Here is a 14,188-nt window from a genome sequence, read left to right on the forward strand (position 1 = left end):
TAAAAATGTACGAGACGTCTTTCCGTCCCGTCGTCTGAATCAACTTCCGATGAGCCTCGAAATGAAACCGAAAGTAATCTATTTTTAAAAGAATTACGATAGCGTTAAACTACTGGGCATTAAGACAGGAACGGATGCGATTACTAGTACAGACAATAACTCATATATTACAATGTTCATATTAAAAATGGTAGCGTAGCCAGTCATATATTTTTTATATGAAATGCTCAGCGAAGTCTTCTTTCCGTCAGGAGCAAATGCACTTGAATTGTCAAATCATTACTATACATTATGCAATGTAATGCTATGTAATGTAATGGGTACACTCTACATACAGTACATGTGCTTTGAGAACTTCCAAACTGTGTTATTCGCGGTACATGTGTTATCACTAAGACTTTCGACGTTACATGCAATTTAATATTGTATACTTAATTCACAGTTAAGCTACAGGTCCATATGTAATCACACATAAATATATATGAATGAATGATACTATGGATTCCAACCTGCACAATCTGGATTGCGTCCTGCTCGCTCTTGCGAATCTCTCCTCAACCCCTTCACCCAAAACATAGCCTGTAATCAAGGTAGACCAACTGCGTGATAGTATGGATTTTGTATGACCAAGAGGTTTCGCACAGATATTTCCTACGTAAACTATGTTACTATAGGGTATAAGCAACAACAAATATCAAACCCAAATCAAATCCTAGTAAAACCCAATTTGACCCAGATTGACTTGCACGGACCTCTACCTACGAGTTATTCCTATGTGTTTACATCCATTGACATGTTTTCTTAATACGTTTGGACCTGTTCCATTGCTTATTCAGACGCATTGATACTTGGAATGGCTATCTACCACTTAGTGACAACATTTGGGGTATACGATACTTAGGTGTCTGACAACGGTTCCGAATTTATTGCGAAAGCGAAACAGGAAACTTGCCGTTTGCTCCAAATCCAGCAGAACTTCACTCCCAGCTTTGTCCACAAATGTTTAGGAGCTTGTGAGCGTACCTACCGTGTCTTAGCTGAAAACACTTACCCCATACATGACTAAGACTAAAGCTAATTGGGAGCAAATCTTGCCATCTATCGTGTTCTCTATGAATGCTGCTGTTTACAAACCGGACAACTTAATACTCACTTTTGAAATCCTGTTTGGCCAACGCCCAACCTTTCCATTGTCACATATATCATCTGATCTTACCACAGTATGCGTATGTCTCCGACCTACAGAAACGCTTGTAACTCGTTCACACTCACATATCTGAAAATATTTCTCCTTCACAGACTGACATGTCGAAACTGAAAGCAAATTTGAAAAACCATGAGAAACTCCAAGCAGGAGATTATGTCGATCGACAGAAAGAGCCAACAGATATAGGACAAAAACTGCAGAACATTTATTCTGATGTTATGGTTGTCAAGGAAGTTCTATCCTCACATCTTGTATTGCTATCTGAGCCTCTCTATGGGAAGACTCACCATAATCCAGTACATAATGACAGACTCAAAGCTGCTCATATTCATTCGCAAACACCTACCAATTGCTTTCGCATTGTGTCTAATGTAAAAGTAGATCAGTCTGTACAGACCGAGGATCATTCAGTACATGTGAATCAGGGATTGCCCTCCGATAGTGCCTCCGATGTTCATACTCCAGGCTTCTTTGGCACTGTCACATCCAGGTTTTCTGCTATTACACATGAGATATCTTCGTCAGATCAGGAAATCCTGCACCCTCTCGTTACTGTGACTCTAGTTTTGTTAGTTTGGATACTTTCACCTCCTCAGAAACCTCAGACATTGCGTTCTATAAAATCAAACGTATTCTTGCACAAAGAAAATTTGGAATATTTGGTTCAGTTTCGAGCAGAACCTGCACAGAATGCCATGTGGCTTAAACCCCAGGCTCTCAATTCTCATGCCCTAGAAAATGTTTGAAAAATCCTCCAAAGATTGCGAAAATTTAGATTATTTTCATTATATCAAATATAGCTAGTTTATATACATGTACCTCCAAAGGACATTAGTAGAACACGTTGTTAAAATTTACCTGACATGATCTTTTCATTACAAATTTATATGCAGTATTATAATATGAATTAAACAATCCCTAGTTTCACTTTTGTGGAATCCAATTTATCATTTCTGGTTCCCTTTTCATTGTATATACCTTATATTTTGCTGCATCGATCGGCTTATGATTTTCATTGATTCGTTATTGATTTAAAAATTCCTTTTTTCATATGTATAAGTAATGATTCATTGATTTTTTAAGTTGAATGAATTGAAATTTTTTTTATGTTGCCATAGTAAATGATATTTTTGTAATTCACGATAAGCACAATTTGACAGTTTCCAGTATTCAAATTATAATCATTTTTTAAAAAGTTTTATTAAACTTGAATATTGAATTGGATTCATATGTATGATTCTTGTTGATTGAATAGTGTGTGTAATAAACTGTTGTAAATAATTTCCTGTTCATCAATTAGTATTCCAGAGATTGATTTCACTGTCGGGCTTTTGATTATGAGTTAGATCCAGATTTCATTGGTTATAATAGTTTATGAAACAACAAACCTTACATTTCAATTATTGTTTATTGATTATTTACATGTCATGAATTATTTCCTTCGGGATTCTTTGACTGATTACAGGTACCAATTTACACTTACATAAATCGACTTCTCCCCCATGTTGTTACTAGTTTATTGACTTATGTACCTTGTTTACATCTCATACAATCAGTATGTATACATGCCAGAAATAATTTTGTCGTAAGATTATGTGGCATTTACGCGGTTACCTGTATGGTTGTAACTGCCAACATTGATATTTTCCAATGTATATATCTACCACTGGCCATGGTACACAACGTTCTATCTATATTGGTGTTTGTATCTTATATTAATTCAGGTATGGTTTGAAACGACTCCTAAGAAAAGAGCGCCATTCAATTATGTGCAATCTACTGGAAAAAATGGAGTGAAAATGTTTGATTTGAAGTATTGTTATATGATCAAATAATTTTTGAAATTTTATTATGGATTTGTACACTACTGCCCACTGCTGTACTGTTGTTACAGATATGAAGTTTGGACAATTGTCTGTGGGAACTTGTGAGATTTATCAGGATGCATTTATATAATATGTTAACAAATTTCTAGTCACTCTGTAAATGTATATCCAAAACAGATTTCGTAAGAATTCTACTTGGTCCTTGTATGTATAAGATCAATCTACTTTTTTCAATTTTTCATACTTGCTCTTCTTGCATTTTCCATGTCTTAAAAAAGTAAAATTGACATCTCAATCTTGATTTTTTTTTTTTTGGGGGGGGGGGGGCTGGGATGTTGTATTCCTGTTAAGCAGACGTGGAAAGTGCATAAATAGCTCAATCAAAATCTATATAAATAATTTCAGAATTCAAATTATATATAGGTTTAATTCCGGATATTTGGTACATTTGTTTCTAAATTAACAATCTCCGCCAATCTAGATACTTTGTTGTTTTGTTTTGTATGTTAGTCTTTAGAAGAAAAAATAAAATGGAAGAACATGCTCATGATCAACAACTTTATTTCCCTTGGAGGGCCTAGCGGAATGATTGTTGCTATAAATGTACACATAAATTAGTCAGTTCTCCTCTCAACCAACACCATCAAACCGTCTACATCACTCATGCATGTCACAATATTCAATATAGTGATCCATCAATCCTATGAAATACGACCCTTTCCCTTCTCGCCTCTTCTGGTCCAGCATGCCTTACACATTTCACTCCCTTGTTGAAACCCTAACCTAAAAAACAAAATAACTCTTAACATATATATACTTTCCGCACCAAAAATTAGCAGAGTTGTGAAAAATCACCTTTTCAACAACTGACCAGAATCCGTGTAGATTATTGAAGGAAGTAACTTTGCAAACCAGAAAAGTTCACATGACAACGGAAAGCTGACCTAGTAATGGACACCAAAAGTAAGAAATCATAGAACGAGCACTCTATAACCACTAACAGTCAATCTGTCGGACGAGACTTAAAATGGTGTCCTGTCTGATAACGACCAACTCGCTCGATAAAGGTGCCTGTGTGGTATACCGGTGAAGAGTGGACGTATTAAGATATTTTAAGAGTTAGACAAGTTCGTATCACAAATATTTTCAAGAGATGAGGCGGACATCGAAACCAGAATCGTTACAAAATTCTCTCAAGTTGGTAAGTCGTGCAGTTTTAAGAGTTTTTCCACTTTGTTAATCTAATTTTCCTATCTTTGCTCGTCTGCTGAAAGGCCGATAGCTGTAATAGACGACGTTAAGCCCCTGAAGAGAATAAATAATTTCTCGCTTTGTAGAAAGTGGATTTTTTTTTTCATCAACAGACATTTAATGGCAGGCATACCGTACTGCTCATGTCGACTCTCGTGACGGGGTTACTCCCCCTTTACGTGGTCTCATGACAGAGCTTCTGCCCGTGGGTGCAGATATCAGCCGACATTTCATGGCATACCGTGTATATTGTCTTCGGTGGAGTACATATGATAAAAAGACAACACTCTCGGACAATAAAATCAACATTTAAAATAAATTCAAAGCTTTATTTTTCACATGTGTAAATGAAAGGAAGTAGCATTTAAAAAAAAAAAAAAAAAGCGACATAATGAAAAAAATATCTACTGTCGAATGAGGATTATACACTGTCGTGTACTCGCTAACGAATGGTCTTTTCAAGATGGCGGAGGGAGAAGGACAAAAATGAAAGGTTTTTACTTTAAGCTACAAACATTCTAGTTTATAAATACAATCTGACCGTCACGTCAAACTCGGAAATACTTAAAATTTATATTTCGGAATTTGTTTGTTGCTATTCAATTCCAAAATAATTGTGAGCCCTTCGTAAAGTCGAGCGAACTGTTGTATTCGGCATCGAGGAGGAATTCGCTGTGAGCTTTTGCTCATATATGAATGTTTAAATATTGTCACGTTTATCTTATTTGTCAGAGAATCACTTCAATTTCAAGTAATGTATTTTCTATGCTCATCGTCTTATACTATTTACAAAAGCGTGGGAAAATGATATTGTTCACGCTACGGACTGGTCCTCAGAAATACCTAGCAACTTTCACAGAAGAATTTGCGGATTGGTTTTTTAAAGCTGCATTTCGATTATGGATTGGTTCCAATTAGAATATACTTGTACTGTTTCCACATTAGAAGTCAACATCATAAATAATGTGGTTCGTGTTTTTTTTCCTTCCTTACAGATCCTGTTAAATGACATGATAGCTACCATTGCTATTATTGGTTGTCAACATCTTCTTCATGTTTGGAACAGACTTCTAGTATACGTTTGGGAAATAAATGTGACCCTCAGCTGACTGCCTTTTCAAAGTTTCACATGAGAGTGAATTTATTGAAGAACTTATCAAAACAGGGTACAAAGACCTTGCAAAGTCGTTTAATTTCACTTTCAGTTATATTGATGACGTCTTGTCTTTAATTAACAAGAAATTCATTGATCACGCCCATTCAAAGACACGATAAATTCTTCTTTGTCAGTCGCTTATATCGATCTTTTTCTACAACGAAGCCAACATGGACAGCTTTCCACGAAGTTGTATGATAAACGTAATAATTTCAATTTCCCTATTGTGAATTTTCCATCTCTGGATATCATCATCCCTGCATCCCCAAGTTATGGTGTTAACATGCCGCAGGTGAATCGATATTCGAGTGTCTGCCCCTATTATCATGATGTCGTCAACGGACGGACAAACTCGTAACACAGAGTTTCTTTGTACGATATGAAGCTGGACGTGTTTGATGCTCGTTAGATTTATACGTTTTATACGAAGTTCTCATTTGAGAACTTGACATTTTTTACTTCAATTTAGCAAGGTTTACATGGCGGGGGTCGTCGATGAAGTAGAAGACGCTTACTCTTTCGGAACACCTGGTGTTATTCTCCTTTTACAATGGAAATAAATATTAGATCGCTTAAATATTTCGATACGAGTTAAAAACTCCGAATTCCAACTTATGCCAAATTCAACAGTTCCCTCAACTTTGCGAAGTGCTCATAATCTATTACTGTAATGTAAATTTAGAGTGTTTCCGAGTTTGACGTGGACTTATCCTGGTTAGATTGTAATCATAAAGCAGTGATTTTGTAGCTTGCGTTTATGGTTGTCTTCATTCGCCATGTTTGAAAAGACCATTCCTTAACGGATATGCGACAGTGATATGGTGAGGTATTAGTCACAGTTACACCTTAGATAAAACCTTCGGATCTCAAGGCCTCCCTATAAGACATATAGGGCATATTTAGTAAAACATGTAGTGACCAGTTTCCCTTGATATCTAGTTATTCTGGGTAAAATGGAATATTATTTTTGTCTTTGTGACGAGTCACTACGACGAGCCTAACATGGGCCTAAGAGTTACTAAGGTGAGTCAATTTCGAACAAACGGATCACTAAGGTGTATCCATGACGGGACCAAAAGTCACTAAATTGAGTCTGACTGGCCCGAGAGTCACTATGGTACGTCTATGTCGGACCCATGCCTGCGATTTACTAAGGTGAGCTAAAAATGAGACTTGTCCATGAGTCGATGTTGCAGGTCTGTGCTGGCCAAAGAGTCACTATGGTGAGTCATGACGGATCCATTAATCGCTCGTCGTAGGACCTTCTCCCGATATCGTGTCTGGATCGCTGACTTCCGGATCAACGAGTGTATCAGTCTCATCCCTGTTTAGACTAACTGAACCTGTGGAAATTGCAAAATATTTAGGGCATTATACTTTGCGCTCTATGACAGCCAATCCAACTAATGAAAGCACATTCTAAGACGAGCATTCATTGTTATATTATAGTACCTCATTTAGAGGCAAAAATAGACTACAATGTTCAGGTTCTGGTAATATTTTATGGACAACAGTGATCACTTTTACGTATGGTCACTCCTATATACAACTCTACCTGCTATATATTGCATAGCCCTACCTGGGTGAACGCAGACACCAAGTCCTGAACTTGTTACCACACACTGGCCCCCACCAGAGCACCAGTTCGTAGAGCATGGATCACTTTGGGTCTGTTAAAAACGGATATGTAACAGAAAAAGCATCAATGCATTAAAAAAATAATATTTTACAAAATTAATGCGTGTCTGTTATAAATAAAATACTGATACTGCTTATTATTCCACTTTCAACTACACAACAAATATGCTATTTGTTATTCTGTGAGATACCAGGGCCCGTATTCACGAAACCATTCTCATGCTCAAGCATTGATTTTGTGTCCTAACAAACGTTTTTATAATTCACCTAAATAATATGAAATAATACAAATGTCAAATTTAAACCTCGAATATAGCTTTGACTGGAAGTCCTTCCGAAATTGTTTTTAAATCTTCGGCAAAATAAGATTATTTATTAATTTTAATTTAAACAAGACGTAAGGGTGAGCACAAAATTCATGCTTGAGCATGGGAACGGTTTCGTGAATACGGGCCCAGATTCATACTCACAATTCTTTTATATTTCCTGACACTAGATGTCCTGCACATGTGCACGCGGGATGTCGTCACGTTGGATTTGCTGGTAATAAAGTTTTGAGGGGCTGATGCGAGGGAGGAGTTTTTGAGCCCTAGAGTACAGTTCAGTGTGGCAGTGTTGTAGGTGATCCGGCCGCAGTGTGCTCCATACCTCTTACACCTACGGAGACACATCGACACACCGGCGACACTAAACACCTCAATGATCTGTGACGTCATCCTGACTCCTGAGTCAAACTGGACACCATTATACCACACACTGGACACTACTAATACAGGTGGTTCCGGCTCATTTATCTGTGGTAGAACAGGGGGCATCATTACAACACTCCCCATAACGTAGATTACCAAGGAAATCCACACAAGTACCAAGAAAACCACATACATTTTAGGGAAAGAAGGCGAGAGAGGCAAACCATATGATAACATACGATGGTCTATAACTTGGAAATCTATACTGCGGGTAGATAGATCGACTTCTCTTGAGTATGTCGCGAGTGTATTCAATTAAATGCTATTGATATAAAATAAGAATAAATACAATGTGTAGCTCAAGAAGTAATAAGTAATGAGAACTATTGTGATCAGTGCAGCAACATGAATGTTCTCGCTATACACATCCGATATCAATACAGTTCTTGTTATTCTCAACGATTGGCTCTTTACAATTGGTATGCATGCAACATAATTCAGACATTGTAATCGATACTATAATCATTTCTAATTTGATGAAGACAAACTGAAAAATCAGTACACACAATGAATTTGGAAGTTCTCAGCCTACGCCATTTGCGCCATGATCGTGCAAAGAAAATAAAAATGATATCAAACATTTCAGTTTTGACTGATGACATCACGACGACTCACGTGACCTACGGTAATTGGACAAACTGTCACATACTCCTAATAAGGACAGTTTTGTGTGATATTTTTACAATCTGGTATGTACTTATAAGACTAATGGGGAATATAGTGTTGTTTGAAATGTCATGAATACCAATGTAGGTATAGATAAAAAAAAAAAAAAGGAAATCATCTCAAAACAAGTGCTTAAGTCAATCAAAAAGACGGAACCCGTGCATTTTCTATACCAAAGATCAAAGGGTCTGGCGTAGTAACTTTCATTCGCATGATTGAGAAAACTTAGCAAATATTCTCATAAACGACATTACAAACGTAATCCTGTGTTTGGTTGGTACCGAATGGGGTATTACTCTTTCCTGTACGTAACATGAAGTTTTCTGAAGAAGGTATTACCCTTCGTTTACGTAACAGGAGGTTTTCTGAAGATGGTATTACCCTTCGTTTAAGTAACTTTGGGGTTTTCTGAATGAGGTTTCAACCGGAATCCTGTTAATATACACACTTTAGGTTTGCCCTCGTATACACCAGTCGCCAAGAGCACTTGCACTGCATGGCTTGTTAGCTGGTAAACAGGAGAGAGTGATAGTGGAATTTTAACTTCGACATACTAACAGTATGAAATCCCTGGTTAGAAAAACCGCGTATTCTAGATGTCCCAATACATCAAAATGAGGTCTCGTTAAAAAAAAATTTCAAATCGGCGCATGGATAGACTTTGTCAGTCGTTATTGAGTTACATCCCCAACAATTTTTGACATCTCCAAATCAATTAGCTTAGTTTCCTACGTGCGACACTGAGACAGAAGGAAACGCATAGATAATATACAGGTCGTCAAGCGTAGCGTTGTTTCCGGATAGACAATGTGCGGTAGCTCATGTTTCCAGGCGACCGTCTCGTGCTGTCGTGCTTGTGCAAAGACACTAATGTAGATACTATGACGAGTCACCAACGCTATAAAACGGTGTGGTGTAGTGTCACTTTCCTGTATTTCTTGTTTTCCCATTCTAGATGTGTTTTTCACGAAACTAAATGACAAGCCCAGGGCCAATCATCAAAATTTAACAGAATACTAGATTGGAAAGTGATTATCCTACTTTGCGTTGATGATCAATTTACAAGTTATTTTGAAGGCAGCTTTCCGACAAATATTTGCAATACGGATATCGAAATTCAAATTGTAATGGATCTTGACGTTGAGAAGTTTAACACTTTCTTCACACTATACCCAAGAATCTAAAATTATGATTTCATGTCGCTGTGAACCTTCAACCTATATAATATTTACTGGGTTGGTATTCATATCGATGTTATTGAGTTAGATGATATTTATGGGTATCACCTTACAACATCGTTTTCAACATATGTTGACCCCCGTGCAGTCTTACAGTCAGCGTGTTTGTGTTATCATTAGTATCATACAAGGAAAATGTCATTGACAGAAATATTGAATAAAAGTGGGCCAGTATCTTGGAAACATTTCGGACTTGGCTGGCATAATACTGGTGACTCTACAGTTATCTCAAATGTCAGTATTTGTATAAAGAGAAGACGTGAGCCAATTTAAAAGAATTTGGGAAATATTACTTACAAAATGGTGTCATGAAATACCAGCATGTGGATTTCTACTAGAAAGCCTTTGAAACAGTTCGGGGCACACTGTAATGAAAATCCCAATGTTAGGATTTCCGTGCAGGTTGTCGACTGAACATTGAGTTTCCAGATATGTCGGTAACTGATGAAGATTGTGATCTTATTTGGAAATATATCGATTTCTTGCTTAATGTGGTTGAACGTGTTAGATGCTGGCGGATATCTTCGATGAAGCATAAGACGCTTACCATTCCCGAACAATATGACATACTGTTGTTGTTTATTGGATGTCTCCGTTTAATTATTCCTCTCATTAATATTTTGCCCCAGTTCTATCAAACTGATTTTAGAATTAAGATCCTGTTGACATGTTGATATTCTCTATGTTGTTTCTCCAACAACGAGCAGCTTGATCATGAACGCTTCAAAGACATATATAGTCCAATTCAAGTGAACAATATATCAGGTGGTGGGACACGTGGGAGTCTATTATTTTCCAACTAGCTCGTATTCTGATGCGGATCCGAGTTTGACTAGTCTTTTCGAGGGATCACCTCTCATTTGTATATGGCACTGATTGGTCAGTTTATCACGTGGTTCGAGTTTCGTGTCCCTTCACATTTGTCTTCACTTTTCTTTAGAATGATGTGGAGACTCATTTTGATATCTTTAATATCCACCCAACCCACCTAATCAATTGTTTAATTTTTTGTTTTGTTAAATCATGCAAACTATTCGCATGTCGCTTGTATTTGTTGCTACATGTGCTAATTACTGTTTTTATAAAATGAATGCGTGAACGGTCCATATATATATATATTATAGTGACAAGGGGTTAAAATGTAACTCCCGAGAAGGAAAAACTGAACTTTTTTTCATTTTTTTCATATTCTAGTGACCGCAGATCTTGTAACATATATATTACATAGAAGAAAAATGCGTGTCTTCCCAAAGAATGTTTGGTGATCGAGATTGATCAAGTGTAAAACCAAACAATGACTTGATGAATTCAGAAATATAGGTAGAAATGGCCAGGTAGACATTCGCCTGTCAAGTTGAAACACGCTTTGGTCTCTAATGGGTACCTCAATAACTATGAGGAACTCGCCAAACCTACGCTTGTGCACGTGGCGGATATACGAACAGTACCCACGACCTTGTCCACACGGCGTGTCCTTAATGTTGCCATATTCTCCTACGTTGTGGAATTTCCACGTCAGATTAAATATATATATATATATATATACATATATCACGGCCGTACGTGCGAATACCCATAATTCCACTTGTTGTCAATATATTATGACGTCACAAATAGCTGACGTCATATTCATTGTATCACGGTGATTTCCCCACACAACGCGGTGGACAAACTGGTAAGATGTATTTCATTTTTCTGATTGTTGTTAATGTGAATTACTGCGAAGTATCTCTTAAATCTGGGTGAGAGTAGAGAGAGGAAGGGGGGAGGGAACATGTTATTGACGAATCATGTTTTTGTTGAGGTTTTTAAGTTCCACTGATAGCCCGAGTGGAATTTGGAACTACTGTTTACCCACAAAATGAAACATCAACTATGTTTTCTTGAAACCACGAAATCTGAGCTCCACGAAAATGTGCAAATAGTCATGCAATTAAATGAAGTTCCTCTATTTCAGATTTTTGGTTGTACGATCTGGTTATACTGCATTCACGTCATGACTCAGCGACGCCACATTGTAGTAGATCCCTCTTCTATAGATCCAAAGGTATGTTGTCTTCACAATCATTATTGAACAATTTGCATAATATAGCAAAACGAAATGTTTGTGTTGTAAATTGGCTTGTTGATGGTTCCCGAACATTGAATGACATAGCGCAATGAGAAACGACAACAATAAATACATGTGTAAAGACATACATTTCATTGTTGACAGAACTACTTCCTGTAGATTTTCACAATAAAACAACTACGTAATTTTGAAGGGAATCTACTCATAAATGAAAGCGTTAAATGATGTGTCGTATCAAGGGGAATAAACGAAGCATTTCGTACATTTGAGTAAATTATTACATAGATAAAACTGCCTTGTGATGTAAGAAATCCTTAAATTATTCTTATTCGCAGGACCTTGCGGATGTGGCCAGTCTGGATGGTACAGAAGGGTGCCCAGCTCCACTGTTGGGAAGGTGTTTGTTGGGATGTTACTACTTTTTCAGACCTAGTAAACGACCCATTATTTATGAGATTGACCCAACATTATTCGTGGAGCCCGTTTGGACTGGCACTCATTCGACTGACTTTCAATCAGACGACGAAGTGGTAATCGAAACATTAGTGGAATCTAGGCCATTGCGACTCATGTCTACGGTTTTATTCAGCACCATGGCACCATCTACTAGCTATCCAACGGCTGTGGTCGAGCTACCAGGTCAGTTACCCGACGAATCGAAATCCCCAGCTGAATTAATTTCGAGGCAGATGTTAGGATCACACAATCCGATTCATGACCATGTCAAAGGTTCCATACTAGCAAGATCAGAGAAAAGTGTGCAGGAATCCATGGAACTGTCCGACGTGGCGGCAGTCGACGGCGACATAGGTTATCAACCACCAGTTGAAAAGACCCCGGATGTGTCCGTACATCGATACGAATGGTTCCGATCCACTCTCGGATGGACCAGCTCTGTGTAACTTTTACGACAATGGTGATAAATAGCTACATTCAGAATGAAATTTTAGAATCGTCTCGCGACTTTACCAATATTGTCCAATGTAATTTTATTTACTTAACCCACGATGCAACGGGTTGTTTGATAGCTTGATCAAGTACGTGTACATTGCCAACAATCTTGTGTGTGTATTGTAAATGTTTAAGAATATGAATGTCAAATAACAGACCAGATGACCACTGACCGACCAGATGATGTGGTCACCTGGTTAAATGTGAACGGTTGGTTATCATTTTTATCATGTACACAAACCGTGATGGCTATATCCCAATAAAATATTGATGATTGTTGACTTCTTATTCTTATTTCTTAAATGAATAAAAGAGAAAATAGAGATTGTTTTGTAAAGAGGACAACTTATACAATTTTTGTCAACTTCAAAACACATCACACAACAGACACGTTCCCGATTGAAAGATAGCAAACTGTCACTGAAAGACTTGGTTATAAGAAGATTTAACTATGTTGTCGTCGTAGTATCGCATTTAGTACATTGTTGTTGCAACAACCAAGCAAATGGATTACATGAAAGAATTGATTTGTTGACAGATATCTTAATGAGATATAAAAGTTACGAGTTCAGTGAGATTTGCTCTCTACTATGTATTTGTATTTGATAAATATATTGACACAGTAGTAGTCTCGGAGTTTTCTTTGTTTTAACCGGATCCATGGGTGTCTTTATCATACCCCTCAAATCAGATGATTTTCCCGTACTGTAGTAATGTGTTATACCGTATAGGACATAGAGTTAGACGATGAGAAATTTGCCCACGAAAGAGATGGCTGTAGTTCATACCTGTCCAGGTAAACCACAGGGGTTCTCAGTTGGGGTTTTACTGGCGCGTCCTTCGAAATAACTGGTCATATGCATTCATATGATAAAATGTTATGTTTTTATTTATCAGATATTATTGAACTGAATTGCAACACTCTGATATTTATAATTATCATTGAAGGTGGCTATGTTTGTTTGTGATTTTGAACATGGATATCTGTACAGCATGGATTCAACTTCGAAATAAGTCCGACATGCTATGTACCGTACTATTACGAACTAGTGTAACCTGTATGTAGGCTACAACAGATATTTATATAACCATGGATGTACGAGTCTCAGAGTAAAATGGTACCTACTAAGTTTTAATTTGATAAGACCACTCATCCATGACTGGCCCCATTCTATCTACATGTATGGTTTCACATACCTACGACTCGATAAACGCATAGAGGACGTAACCCATGATATGCTGTAGAAATAGCTGCATACGCGTTTACTTCCTAAACATAAATCGCCATGTTTTCTTTAATTCGGATACCAAAATCAGCCTAGGATTATAATTAGTAATTGTTAACTTTTTCCTTCTCGTGAGCTACACCCCTTGGAAATATAATACATACATATGGACAGTGGGTCGGGAATGCATGCCAAATCCCTGTGCTTGC

The 14,188-nt window shown here is 37.3% G+C and overlaps 1 protein-coding gene across 1 annotated transcript; it reads left to right on the top strand.

Annotated features, from left to right (window-relative positions):
* Positions 1-11,727: 11,727 nt before the first annotated feature.
* Positions 11,728-12,704, top strand: LOC132546065 (uncharacterized). Its single transcript, XM_060209761.1, has 2 exons — positions 11,728-11,778; positions 12,138-12,704. The coding sequence occupies exons 1-2, from the start codon at positions 11,728-11,730 to the stop codon at positions 12,702-12,704; spliced, it is 618 nt and encodes a 205-aa protein (XP_060065744.1).
* Positions 12,705-14,188: the final 1,484 nt, after the last annotated feature.

Source organism: Ylistrum balloti, unplaced genomic scaffold, assembly GCF_031769215.1.
Source record: "Ylistrum balloti isolate Yb309-2 unplaced genomic scaffold, AGI_CSIRO_Ybal_v1 Utg369874, whole genome shotgun sequence".
NCBI classification, from domain to species: domain Eukaryota; kingdom Metazoa; phylum Mollusca; class Bivalvia; order Pectinida; family Pectinidae; genus Ylistrum; species Ylistrum balloti.